The sequence below is a fragment of the Enhydra lutris genome, unplaced genomic scaffold, assembly GCF_002288905.1.
Source record: "Enhydra lutris kenyoni isolate GAN:26980312 unplaced genomic scaffold, ASM228890v2 scaffoldscaffold12, whole genome shotgun sequence".
NCBI classification, from domain to species: domain Eukaryota; kingdom Metazoa; phylum Chordata; class Mammalia; order Carnivora; family Mustelidae; genus Enhydra; species Enhydra lutris.
This window is the reverse complement of record NW_019154096.1, coordinates 69,049,414-69,062,250: the sequence shown is the minus strand read 5'-3', so window position 1 is coordinate 69,062,250 and position 12,837 is coordinate 69,049,414. Positions and strand designations below refer to the sequence as shown.

General features: G+C 40.9%; 1 protein-coding gene across 1 annotated transcript in view; it reads left to right on the top strand.

The window, feature by feature from the left end:
* The first annotated feature begins 4,030 nt into the window (after positions 1 to 4,030).
* LOC111144783 (eukaryotic translation initiation factor 3 subunit A) overlaps positions 4,031 to 12,837 on the top strand; it is a 38,015-nt gene continuing 29,208 nt past the window's right edge. The window contains exons 1-4 of the mRNA XM_022499244.1: positions 4,031 to 4,203; positions 11,441 to 11,631; positions 11,805 to 11,941; positions 12,326 to 12,489. Of these exons, the coding sequence (XP_022354952.1) occupies positions 4,155 to 4,203; positions 11,441 to 11,631; positions 11,805 to 11,941; positions 12,326 to 12,489 (541 nt within the window). The 5' untranslated portion in view covers positions 4,031 to 4,154. The remainder of the gene's footprint in view (positions 4,204 to 11,440; positions 11,632 to 11,804; positions 11,942 to 12,325; positions 12,490 to 12,837) is intronic.

Genomic DNA, 12,837 nt, shown 5'->3' with positions numbered 1-12,837 from the left:
TTTGAGGGAGGACTAGAGCCACCAGTTGCTGGGGCAGCAGAGTGCCCAGAGATGGCCTGGTTACTCACGTTAATGGTGGCCTGAGCAGCCTCCCACTGGCTGAAAGGCTCTGCAGAGGAAGTTTTTTTTTTTTTTTTAAAGATTTTATTTATTTATTTGACAGACAGAGATCACAAGTAGGCAGAGAAGCAGGCAGAGAGAGAGGAGGAAGCAGTCTCCCTGCTGAGCAGAGAGCCTGATACGGGGCTCAATCCCAAGACCCTGGGATCATGACCTGAGCTGAAGGCAGAGGCTTTAACCCACTGAGCTTCCCAGGTGCCCCCAGAGGAAGTCTTTGAGCTGAGTCTTAAAGTATTCATAGGGGTTGATCAGGTAACAATGGGTGGGATAGGAAGAAGAGAAGGGATATACACGTGTAGGAAAGCATGATCTATTTGAATACTGACCTCAGAAAGTCACAAATGAACTTTGGTACAGCTGGACATTTAATACCAGGGCAATTAGGAGGTTTGAGTGAAGAGCATTGTTTCTTCTTTGGTATTTGCATGCTGGGGCTCAAGTAGATTGAGAGCCCCATGTAGATAGGTAGATATTCTACAAATAAAAGAAGACACACATTGAACTTTGGCACTTGTTACTTCCCCACAGGTATAGCAGAAATTTTTATATAAATCTTTATATGGGGATTCATTCATTCATCTCTCCAGCATTTTTTGAGAGTATCTCATCTGCCAGGCATTGGACATGTAGTGTGAAGAATACAAAAGCTTCCACTCTGGAGCTTATAGTCTGCAAGTAATTACATTGATGTCTGATCAGTACTAAGATGGGATGATATTGGTGTTCTGTGCATTGGAATCCAAACTAATCTGGGGGCTCAGTAAGAATCCTGGAGGAAATGACAAGTAATGTGGAGAAATAGGTTTTTGTTGAGAACAAGGAATGGGTGGTGGTGGTAGATGTCCCAAGGGAAGGGATGGCACTCTTGGGTTTTCAGTTTAAGAAACTGAAAGACATTGAGTGTGGTGACAGATGGACCTGGAAAGACAATGGGGACCTGGACTGGAGTGGTGTCTCCATCTTCAAGAAGCTTCTGGCAACTGTTTGAAGTCTTTCTTCTTTCTAGGCTGCCAAGTCCAAGAAGGCAGGAACCAAGTCTGTCCTGTTCACTGCTTTGCACCTGTCTATCAGGCACTTAATTCTGGTACCGGGCATGTGGTAGGTACTTGATAATGGTTTGCTGAAGGAATGTGTAATGGTGAACCATGGTCTAACACTCTGAAACTGTTTAGTTTCAGTGTAAATACCTTCATTCCAGCATTCTTGTAAACAAAATGACGAATGAGAAAGCATTTTGTAAAGTATAAAATATGATACTTGGTTTAAAGCTGTATCATGTTGCAAATATGTACAATGTAGTATTCTTTTGTGCTCCCAATAAGTTTTTTTCTTTTTTGAGAATCTTATTTACTCTACTCAAAACCTCCAAACACTGTATTAGAGAAATTATCTAGTTATATGTAGTACAAAAGTAGCTTGTTTAGGGAAACACCTTCACTAGCCTGATTGTTTCCCTTTACTACTTCCTAAAGTGGTTTCCAGCATATTCAGGTTACTTGCTTTCTACAAAGTGAGCATTAATCAACAAGTAATTATGCTTTTATTCTGGTTCAGAATAGATCCTATCTCGCTCCTCATTGTGTACTCATCCATATTCACCAGTGATACATCAACTCCTTGAAAACAGGCTATTAGCTGGTACTTAATACCTACTGGCTGAATTAAAAAAAAATTTTTTTTAAGACTTTATTTATTTATTTATTTGTCTGAGGGAAAGTGAGACCACAAGCAGGAGGGAGTGGCAGGTAGAGGGAGAAGCAGGCTCCCTGCTGGGCAGGGAGCCCAATGCATGCAGGATGCTATCCCAGGACCCTGGGATCATGACCTGAGCTGAAGGCAAACGCTTAACCAGCCAAGCCACCCAGGCATCCCCTCCTATTGGCTGAATTTAATAAAATTTATTCTGGAAGTTGAGACTATTCACAAATACAGTACTAGACACTAATTGTACTTAATGCACTTAAATGATCATTGGTTATTATATTACCAAATGCTTTATCTACTTTAACTTGAGAGAAAAGAATGAAGATGCAGAAACATTGAATTTCATTTTTGCTCCAAATTTTCTAGTGTTTGTCTTGTTTTAGGTCTACCACATAATGAGTAATAATCAAAGATATTATTTTACCATCTTCTTCAAGATATGAGAATGAAAAGGTAAGAATGTTGGAAAGCTTTTTCTGATATTTAGGTCAGGTTTCCTTTTATTTTATTCTGTTACGTTTCTCTATGGCCTACCAAATAGTTTTCTATCTAGAGCATTTAAAAGCTGTATTTGCTCTTATGTTTAGCTCTTTAATTTTGACTTAATTACTGCATACACAAACGAGTCTCTTGATCCTTCCCCATAAAACAGTTCCTATAGCTTCTTAGTACTTGTTATTCAACTCTGTCTGGTTCTTAATTTTGGGGAAGTAAATTTAGACATTTGGAGTGGCCCAAGAGTTTTGGAGGAAGAACTCTCTGAAGTTAATTTTTAAGTAAACTTTTTAGAATCTGTGATGTATCTTTGATCTTTTCTGCATTTCCCAAGTTTTCTTTCTTTATAGGGATAAATTTACTTAAATAGAAAAACCTCTTTGCTGAGGCAGAAACAATGAGGGGAAAATGCTTTTTGTGTGTATGTGCTGTGGATTCCTTGTTCCCCTGTTACAGTACTGTCATTCATTTGCATAGTTCATGCATTATTACAAAATGTGTAATAAATTTGGAACAATTTATTCCACTGCTGCTTTCTGAATTTTTCTTCTTCTTTTTTCTAAATTTTATTTACCCATTTGACAGAGAGATCACAAGTAGGCAGAGAGGCAGGGAGAGAGAGGGGGAAGCAGGCTCCTCGCTGAGCAGAGAGCCCGATGCGGGGCTTGATTCCAGGACCTTGAGATCATGACCTGGGCTGAAGGCGGAGGTTAAACCAACCCACTGAGCCACCCAGACGCCCCTGAATTTTTCTTCTGAACTCATCTTAATTTCATACTTAGGGCTTGAGTTATTAGATTCAATTTAAATGGCTTTCAAGTTCTAGGTGTACTAGTTAATGACCGAGCATTAAAACTGTAGATCAATAACAAAAGACTGTATGTAGCAAGGGGCCTAAGAAATTGATTCCCTGCAGCTAACACTGGTTTTCCTTACGTTTCTTTGCGGTGCGTGCTGAATGTCAAGGCTAGAACACTCCCATGTATCTTCAAACATTATGCAAAGTCTGTTCTGATGCAGAACTTCTGTCCTCTTGCCGAACTTCTGTCCTCTTGCCAGATTAATGTCTCCAGTCTGTCCCCGTCTTTCAGGTCTCAGCTCAAAACTCGCCTTCTCTGAGTGCTCCCATCCTCCGGACAACCTTTGTGTCAGCAACTTTTTAATTTTACCGATATAAAATAAGCTTGCTAATGTAATTACCGCGTCCCTCCTTCCTCTGCTAGTCCGTCAAGGGACAGGTCACTGCTATTAACCAGCGGTGAGCAGCGCTGGCCTAGCGATGGTTGCTCAGCGCATGTCCGATAAACGAATATATTCGGCATTTTCATTCAGCGGCGACAGATCATTCCTTGGGCGAATGGGACCTGACTGTAACTTTGCATGACTCCGCACAAAGCGCGTCCAAAAATCTGTGCACACGCCTTCTTTCTCGCCAGTCAGAGACTCTGACACAAGTATCACCTTTCTCACCCCCATTCTCCCTCAAGGAGAAAGGGGCCTGAGAACCTTGTCGCATAGGTTTTCCCCGACGAGGCGGGAGGGGGAAGCGGCGCGCAAGTAGGATGGCTGCAGGCGCCACGTCAGCCGGCGCGCGCGAGAGGAGCGCGCCTGCGCGCGGAGGACCTCTCCCCCCACTCCTACATCCGGGGCCTGGGCGGTGGAGGCGCCGCCGTGCGGGGGTCACGTGGCTCCTTCCTTTCCGTCTCTGGCCGGCTGGGCGCGGGCGACTGCTGGCGAGGCGCGTGGAACCTCGCGCTGGTTCCCCTTCGTCTCCTCTCCCGGCCCGGGCCACTAAGGAGTTCGCTGACGCCGGGTGAGCTGAGCCTGCCGCCAAGATGCCGGCCTATTTTCAGAGGCCGGAAAATGCCCTCAAACGCGCCAACGGTGAGTAGGGTAGGGGATCGGGGCGCGCCAGGCTGGGTCGGCCCGAGGCCTCGGAGGTCGAGGATCCCTGGCCTGCTTCTCGCTGCTCCGCTGCCCGGCTGAGGCCGGAGAGGTGGTCGATGCGACCTGCCCGCCGCCGTCCGGGTCCGTGGGTGGGCATGGTTTCCTTCTCGCTCCGACCGACCGGTGCCGGTGGGAGGTGCGGAGCTGGGAACCGTCGCTTTGGGGGCCCTTCTTTCCCCCCGCCCCCTCCTGGTGGGTCTCGGGGGCCGCGGTCCGGGAGACAGGTTTCCGGGGCCCGAGTTCCTTACCCCCCTTGTCCGCCTCCGCCCGGAGCCCCAGGTCGCCGGGCTTTCGGTTGCTTAGGCCCCGCGCCCCCAGCCGCCATCTGGGAGTGCCGGGGAGGAAGAAACATGGCTCCCTCCCGGGGACAATGCACGCGAGAACCTCGACTCCACCTCCTGCGGGCGCGGGGAGCCGGGCAGTCCCACCTCCCGCCCTCCTGCAGACACCTCCGTCCCCCAAATCCAGCGCCGACCTTTGCTGGGTCAGGGTCCACTTACCCTTTTTCCGTCACTGTATCTCCGCTTCGGGAGCTCTGACCCGTTTAACCTGTTACCTGTTTTTTCTGGCATTGATTATTGGCAGCCCCAAAGTCCATTCCTGATCACATGAAGTTGGAACAGAGTTAATACTGTAAGAGAGGGACTTCAAGTTCTCGCTTAGAAATAACGAAATTGAGGCCTAGAGAGAATGTTTACCCAAGGTCACTCGGAGTTAGTTGTTGAGCCAGGAGACTAGAACCGAGGTCTCTAGACTTTCAGATCAGGCGTTTTTTCGCCACAGCGCTACTGCCTGCAATTTTTATTTCTAGGTGTACTTAAGCCACGGGCCCTTTTCAGGAAAACTTGTGCGTGTGCTGGTGTATTCAAGAGGCATTTATTACGTTGGCATTTTTGGGGTGCAAATGTATTATGCATTGCTCTAGTTTTTAAAAACTTTATCGTTTAGAGTTTTTTAAGCCCAGCAATTTCTAAGTGTGTAGGGCATTCATGGCTCTTATTTTCACCCTTTCTTTACCCAGACAGGTTTTGGGTCTTATCCGCGTTGTAGGTGGATATACCGCGCCTATTACAGTTTTATGTTTATGGAGCTTATTTTGTTAGCATGTTTGAAAATTCTCTTATGAAAAGTTCAGTTTCAGTCAATACATAAAATTAATACTGCTGATAACTTGTCAGGACTGAAGGTGTGTTTGTCCCATCGTTGTTATTTTAAAAGTAACAATTTGGGGGGTTGGTAAGAGTGTGGGATATAATTCCACATTCTTGGGAATAGAGTACAGTAATTGTTTTAAAAATCAGTTAAAACCACAACTTAGATCTGATGACTACTCATTTTAACCAGTGATCTAATAGAACAGGCAAGAATTAAGAATGTTAATTTCTTTTTTTTTTTTGCTTTTGTAAGATTTTATTTATGTAAGAGAAAGAGTATGCAGGAAGGGGGGGTGGGGAGGATCAGAGGGAGAGGGAGGAGCAGACTCCCCGCTGGGCAGGGATTCGGAATGCCAGGACCCTAGGGGTCATGACCTGAGCTGTAGGCAGACACCCAGCCACTGAGCTACCCAGGCGGCCAAGGATGTTAATTTCTAGAAAAGCAAATAGATTGAAGTGGAAATTTATCACTATAAAATGAACTGTAGCAAAGTTAGAATTTTTTTCTATGTTTAAAAATTTAGAGTTATATTATGGTATACAGAATGATTGGGATTCAGTTACTGTTCGAATTGCTCTTGTAGATCTGTTTCACAGTCATTTGGTTTACGGACAGGAGTTTTTCCTATGCTAATAGTTGAAGCACTGTAGTCTTGATGGCCTAAATATTACACATTCGTTGTGTTCAGGCCTTGTTTCTTTCATTACTCCTCCCTTCTGAATCTTCATATGAGCTTAGTGTTTTAGTAATTTTTTTTAATTAGAAGGGTTCTCCAATGTGTAGCAAATCTTAAATGCTTTTACATGTTTTCTAAGTTGAAATAGATTTGATTCATGAAGGAACGTTGAGGAAAGCATCTGAAATTAAAGTAGGCAAGATGAGCAAGAAGATGAAGGGACACGTGGGGGGGGACTTTAATTTTATGTAGGTTTTTATAAGGCTGTACTGTCTCCTTGCTGCAGTCTTTTTAAAAGGTAGGTTGGATGTTTCTGTAGTAGAGGCCTTAACTTTCAAATAGGACCTTCTGCACCTTTGATCTTGTGAATGAGAGCTGCTGTCTCAAAGTGTTAAAGTTAGCGGAATGTGGATGGCACATGGCACTGCTTACAAAACTTAACAAAAGTAGGATTATAAAAGCACATTTCATTTGATAGAGAAAATCTCATTTTATGTATGGGTTTTATCTGTAACATTTGTGGCCTCAAACACATTCAGAACTAATCCGTTTTATTTTAATAAAATGTGAATAAGTTTAGAATAGTTCAGGTTACTCTGAGTTTGTAATTCAGAACAGTATTTTTGGAAATGATCGTAGTAATCATTTGGGAAGGTGAGAACTTGGCCTAGCAGTTACAGGCAAGAAATTCATGCACCGGAATCATTTGGAGAAAGCCCCTTTTCCAGATTATGTTGTCAGTAGTATGGAATTAGTTACTTCTGATCTTGTAACAGCCTTTTAGTTTAGATTCTACCAGTGATTTATAAAGTTGTCATTAAACCCACAAATTGTGTAACGTTGTAGCTTATCCACGTGGTCTGTAGCACACATCAACTAGTAATATTGAAGGGCTGACCTAAACTATATCTTTTAGGATAGATACAGTTTGTCCTTGTGTCTGAAAGGTAAGATCAGAATGCCTATCCTCCGGGTATTAGTTCATAATTCCAGATTTTAATCTTTATTTCAAGAATATGAGGGAAGCGAACATTTTTAAAAACACTGCAATAGATCTTTAATGTGTGGTATTTCTTTCTAGCCTCAAAAACTTTCTTTTTCCTTACTAGATAATTAAGAGGAACTAAATTCTCCCAGTATGTAAATTAGGGTAAAGACTGGAACTCACCCCTCATGGATTATCATGATATCTGTTCCCATTCCATTTTTTCCCTTTAAAAACATCCTTGCTTGGTATCCATGTTTGCTTTTTTTCTTGGTGTTGGTGGAGGTGTCCTAAAAAAATACTTTTTTAGTGCATTTGCTTTGGTTTCTTTAAACCTGTTGTTTGAGAGTTTGAAAGTGGAACTTGGAATCATAAATTTTGATTGGCTGTTTAGGAAGTGAAGATTACTTTTAGGGATGCCTGGGTGGCTCAGTTGGTTAAGCGTTTGCCTTCTGCTTGGGTCATGATCCTGGGGTCCTGGGATCCAGTCCTGCATCCGGCTCCTTGCTCGGAGGGGAGCCTACTTCTCCCTCTGTCTGCCATTCCCTCTGCTTGTGCTCATGCTCCCTCTTTCTCCGACAAATAAATAAAATCTTAAAAAAAAAATTAGTTTTGCTTCTGTCCCTAAACAAGATTTCCAGTTTTTTAGAGTGACATTAAAAAATCACACTCCCATGGGGCGCCTGGGTGGCTCAGTGGGTTAAAGCCTCTGCCTTCGGCTCGGGTCATGATCCCGGGGTCCTGCGATCGAGCCCCACATTGGGCTCTCTGCTCAGCGGGGAGCCTGCTTCTCCCTCTCTCTCTCTGCCTACTTGTGATTTCTCTCTCTGTCAAATAAATAAATAAAATCTTTAAAAAAAAATCACACTCCCCTATTTAAAAATAAGAGATTGGGTAGGGGAATTATTTTTAGACAGTTTATTATTTTGTCATCACCAGGCTGTGGCCAGCTCTCAACTTTAACTCTTTGTGCCTGTTCTGTGTTACAGGCATTTTGACAAGAGTTTATATAGAATACTAAAAGATCTAAATCCTCAGTGTAAGACTGGGAATTGGATACAATAGATTATTTTGGTGCTGCTGCTGTGGTATTTATAATGTGAATGATAAATTTAACTAAAAACATTTACTTCCAAATTTTTGGCTGATAGAAACCTTTTCTGTTAAATAGTTGTTAAAAACACCTGAGGTACTGTTGGATTTTACAAAATAACCTTGCATAGGTATGCTTCAGGAAGAAGATAGGTAGGTCCTCCCCTTAGACCAGGAAAGGCTTATTATTCTAACAAAGTAGTTGTATTACATTTTTGTTTCCTCTTAGAGAGTTGTTTTTTGTTTTGGGTTTTTTTTTTTTTTTTTGCTAATAAAATGGACTCAAATGAAAATGGACTTTTCGCCATATTGCCAGGATTAATGTTGACATTGACTTGAATTATTGTAGAAGGGTTTGTTTTCATTTGCATATGAAGAATATGATTTGAGGGGCGTCTGGGTGGCTCAGTGGGTTAAGCCTCTGCCTTCACCTTGGGTCATGCTCTCAGTCCTGGGCTTGAGGCCTGCATCATGCTCTCTGCTCAGCAGGGAGCCTACTTCCCCCTCTCTCTCTGCCTGGGGCTCTGCCTACTTGTGATCTCTCTCTCTCTGTCAAATAAGTAAATGAAATCTTTAAAAAAATATGATTTGGTATAATATGGGGTGACATGTTACTGTGTAAAGATACTTATTTCTGTGTATTTTGTGATTTATCTCATTGCAAACTTAATATACCAGAGTTGGAGTTTTGTTTGTAGTTGTCCTGCTGGAAGGAATGTTCAGAAGCAACATTCCTGAAAGATGGGATAGTTGGGAGAAGAAATAATAGAGAATTACTAAATCTGTAGATCTAGTAAAACTCCCAGCTAAGGGACATTTCTGCCTGTTGTCTTCCTAGCACAGTTACATGGTTTATAATGTTGTATGGTGTTAACTCTTGAAAATAATTCTTTGTTAAAGATTTTTTCCTTACAAGGAAAAGAATGATTTTTTTAAAAAGATTTTTTTTTTTTTTTTAATAAATCACAAGTAGTCAGAGAGGCAGGCAGAGAGCCCGATGTGGAGCTTGATCCGAGGACCCTGAGATGATGACCTGAACAGAAAGCAGAGGCTTAACCCACTGAGACCCCCAGGTCCCCCGATTTTTTTTTTTTTTTTAAGATTTTATTTATTTGACAGAGCAGGAGAGCACAGAATGGGGAGTGGCAGAGGGAGACACTGGCTTCCCGCTGAGCAGGGAGCCCAAGGTGGTGGGCTAGATCCCAGGACTCTGGGATCATGACCTGAGCTGAAGGCAGTCGCTTAACAAACTGAGCCACCCAGGTGCCCCGAAAAGAATGATTATTTAACAGTGGAAATGTAGTGTTTAAGACCTTTTTTAAAAATGGTATAAACTAGTGTTTTGGTTCCCCAAATTACTTTCCAAATGTTGGTGGAAAGATTTTTTTTGTGTGCAATTTGGCAGTTACTGATTTTTAAGCTGGACATAAGGAGATGACTTAGGTTCGATTGCTCCCCGCCATCCATTTACTGAGTTTTGTGCATAGGAAAATAAAAGATGAGAAAAAAATAGGCTAAATTTTAACCTTTGTCAGAAATAACGTGTTGGAGGGCGCCTGGGTGGCCCAGTCGGTTAAGTGGCTGCCGTTGGCTCAGGAGTGATCCCAGGGTCCTGGGATCAAGTTCCACATCAAGCTCCCTGCTTGGGGGAGAGTCTCCTTCTCCCTTTCCTTCTGCCTGCTGCTCTGCCTACTTGTGTCAATAAATAAAATCTTTAAAAAAAAAATGTGATGGAGGAGTCTGCTTTGACTGAATTTCAAAATGAGCAGTATACATAAAACCTGAGATGGGAACTGGATTTTGAAATATTGCCATATGCAGGATGCCTTCAGGTTTAGGTGGTACTAAATTCATAAGTATATATATATTTTTGCTATGCATTCTGAAATTTTTTGTCTTAAAAATAAACTTTATTTTTAATAAACTTTTTAAAAAAGATTTTATTTAATTATTTCAGAGAGAGAGAGAGAAGCGGGCTCCTGGCTGAGCAGAGAGCCTGATAAGGGACTCTATCCCAGGACCCTGGGATCATGACCTGAACCAAAGGCCAGCACCCAACTAAGTGAGCCACCCAGGCACCCCTATTTTTTAAAATAAACTTAATTCTAGAAGTTCAAGACTTATTATTACAAAAATAGTACAGAGTGTTTCCATATAAACCAAACCTATTGATATTGTATATCATTTTGTTATATTTGTTACAAGTAATGAACCAGTACTGATACATTGTTAATGAAAGCCTATACTTCTTCCTTCACATTTCTCTAGCTTTTCCTTGTGTCCTTTTTTGAATTCCAGGATCACTTCTAGGATACCATATTACATTTAATTGTCAAATCTCCTTAGACACCTCCCCTTGTTATTACAGTTCCTTAGATTTTCCTTGTTGATAACCTTGATAAGTTTTGAGGAGTACTGGTCAAGTATTTTGTGGAATGTCCCCCTACTTTGGGGTTTGTCTTAATATTTTTTTTTTCATGTTTACACTGGAAAAATAAGTGGAGAGCTATTCCGTAGATTTGAAGACTAAATGTTGTTAAATTGTCAATTCTTCCAAATTTGATATGTAGATTCAAAATCAAATAAAAAATGTGAATGAAAATTCCAGTGAGCTAATTTATAGATATTAACAAACTAATTCTGAGTTTATATGGAAAGGTAAAAGACTTAGTAGGCCCAATAATACTGAAGAACAAAGTTGGAGTACTCACTACTTGGTTTGAAGACTATAGTAATCAAGATGGTGAGGTATTAGCAAAAGACTAAAAACGTTGGAATAGAGTGATCAGAATAGAGAACCTAAAAGTAGGCCCACATAAACAGTCAGTTGATCTTAAAGGGAACAGAGTCAATCTAATTGGCTGTCAAATTGCCAATTTAATGATTTTTCTGCCTGGAGTCTTAGCATGAACTAGTAAAAATTTCCTCAGCCAGATCACTGTGAGTGAAGATAGACTTGAGTTTATGGTGTTTGCTGGGGAGAGATTTTTTTCCCCTCATGACTTCAATTTCTGGAACTTAGAACACATTTGGTACAATGTAATTGAGTGAAATCCAGTTTTATCTGTAGACCATATTTTGAGATAGTACCAGTTTTTCATTGTTTTAACTCAGATAATTTTGGCATGGCTTTAGATGTCAAAAATAAATGTGATCTAAAAAGAGATGGTAGTGACTTCAGAAATTAAAATAGCAAATTTAAGCAAGATTTAGACTTCTAAATAGTATACATGATGAACTTTGATTTTCCTGAATTATTTTTCCAGAATTTCTTGAGGTTGGCAAAAAGCAGCCTGCTTTGGATGTTCTTTATGATGTTATGAAAAGTAAGAAACACAGAACATGGCAAAAGATACATGAGCCGATTATGTTGAAATACTTGGAACTTTGTGTGGATCTTCGCAAGAGCCATTTGGCTAAAGAGGGATTATACCAGTATAAGAACATTTGTCAACAGGTATGAAGCGAGCTGGGTTTTATGTTTTTTAGGAAGTGCTTTTAATAACTTTCGGAGGCATTTACTTTCCAGAGTTATAGTATGTTTTATATCCTAAAGTTTGCTCTTAAAATATTTCATGGTTTGTTGAGAAAGTGTTTTAAGGCTCCTTGCTCTCTTCCTCTCTTTGGTAGGTGAACATCAAATCTCTAGAGGATGTTGTTAGGGCTTATTTGAAGTTGGCAGAGGAGAAAACTGAAGCCGCCAAAGAAGAATCTCAGCAGATGGTCCTGGACATAGAAGATCTGGATAATATTCAAACCCCTGAGAGGTGTGGAGGTTCAGTTGCTGATACATTTTCTCAGTTTTTCTTCACATGTGTCTCCATCATCCTCATTTGAGGTGTAGATTTTCATTAGAAAGAACGCTTATCTTCGGAATTCTAAATGTATAGTAACAAAACCATACTATTCAAAATTTGTAAGACGGAAAAATCTTCAGAGAGGCAGATACTGATTTCAGTGGTTGTAATATGTGTTGGGGATTCAGATACTTGGATGCATGACAGCTTTACAGTGCATCCCCAGTTGCAGGAAGAATTTGCACTTTTTAATATCGACCGTTGTTGGTTTTGTTTTTTTAATCATAGAACAGAGTAGGAAATCCTGTCGAAAATGCTTTCAACTTTTTAAATGCATTTTTTTTTTTTTTAAAGTGTTCTCCTAAGTGCTGTAAGTGGTGAAGACACTCAGGATCGTACTGACAGACTGCTTTTAACTCCATGGGTGAAGTTCCTTTGGGAATCCTATAGACAGTGTTTGGACCTTCTTCGAAACAATTCTAGAGTAGAGCGTCTCTACCATGATATTGCCCAACAAGGTAAGATGAAAACTAATTTGAAAGTTGACTTTTAGGAAAATATTTTGCAAAAGATGGACAGAGTTAACCTGATTATCTCCACAGTACTTACTTTATAGTTTTTATTCTTATTGAAAGATGATTGGCATTCATTTAAATATTAAATAAGTGACTATAAGAAATTTGTTTTACTTGTTAGGGTAATTCTGTATGAAATCCACTTCATGAATATTTGAAAGACAAAGTCATTTTGGGACTTTACGGGTGACTAAAACCATAAATGGAACTTTTTTGATTGCTTTCTGATAAACTTGAGTTCTTCTTTTGATTTCACTGTTGGATATTCTCAACCATGCCATGGATTTCTAA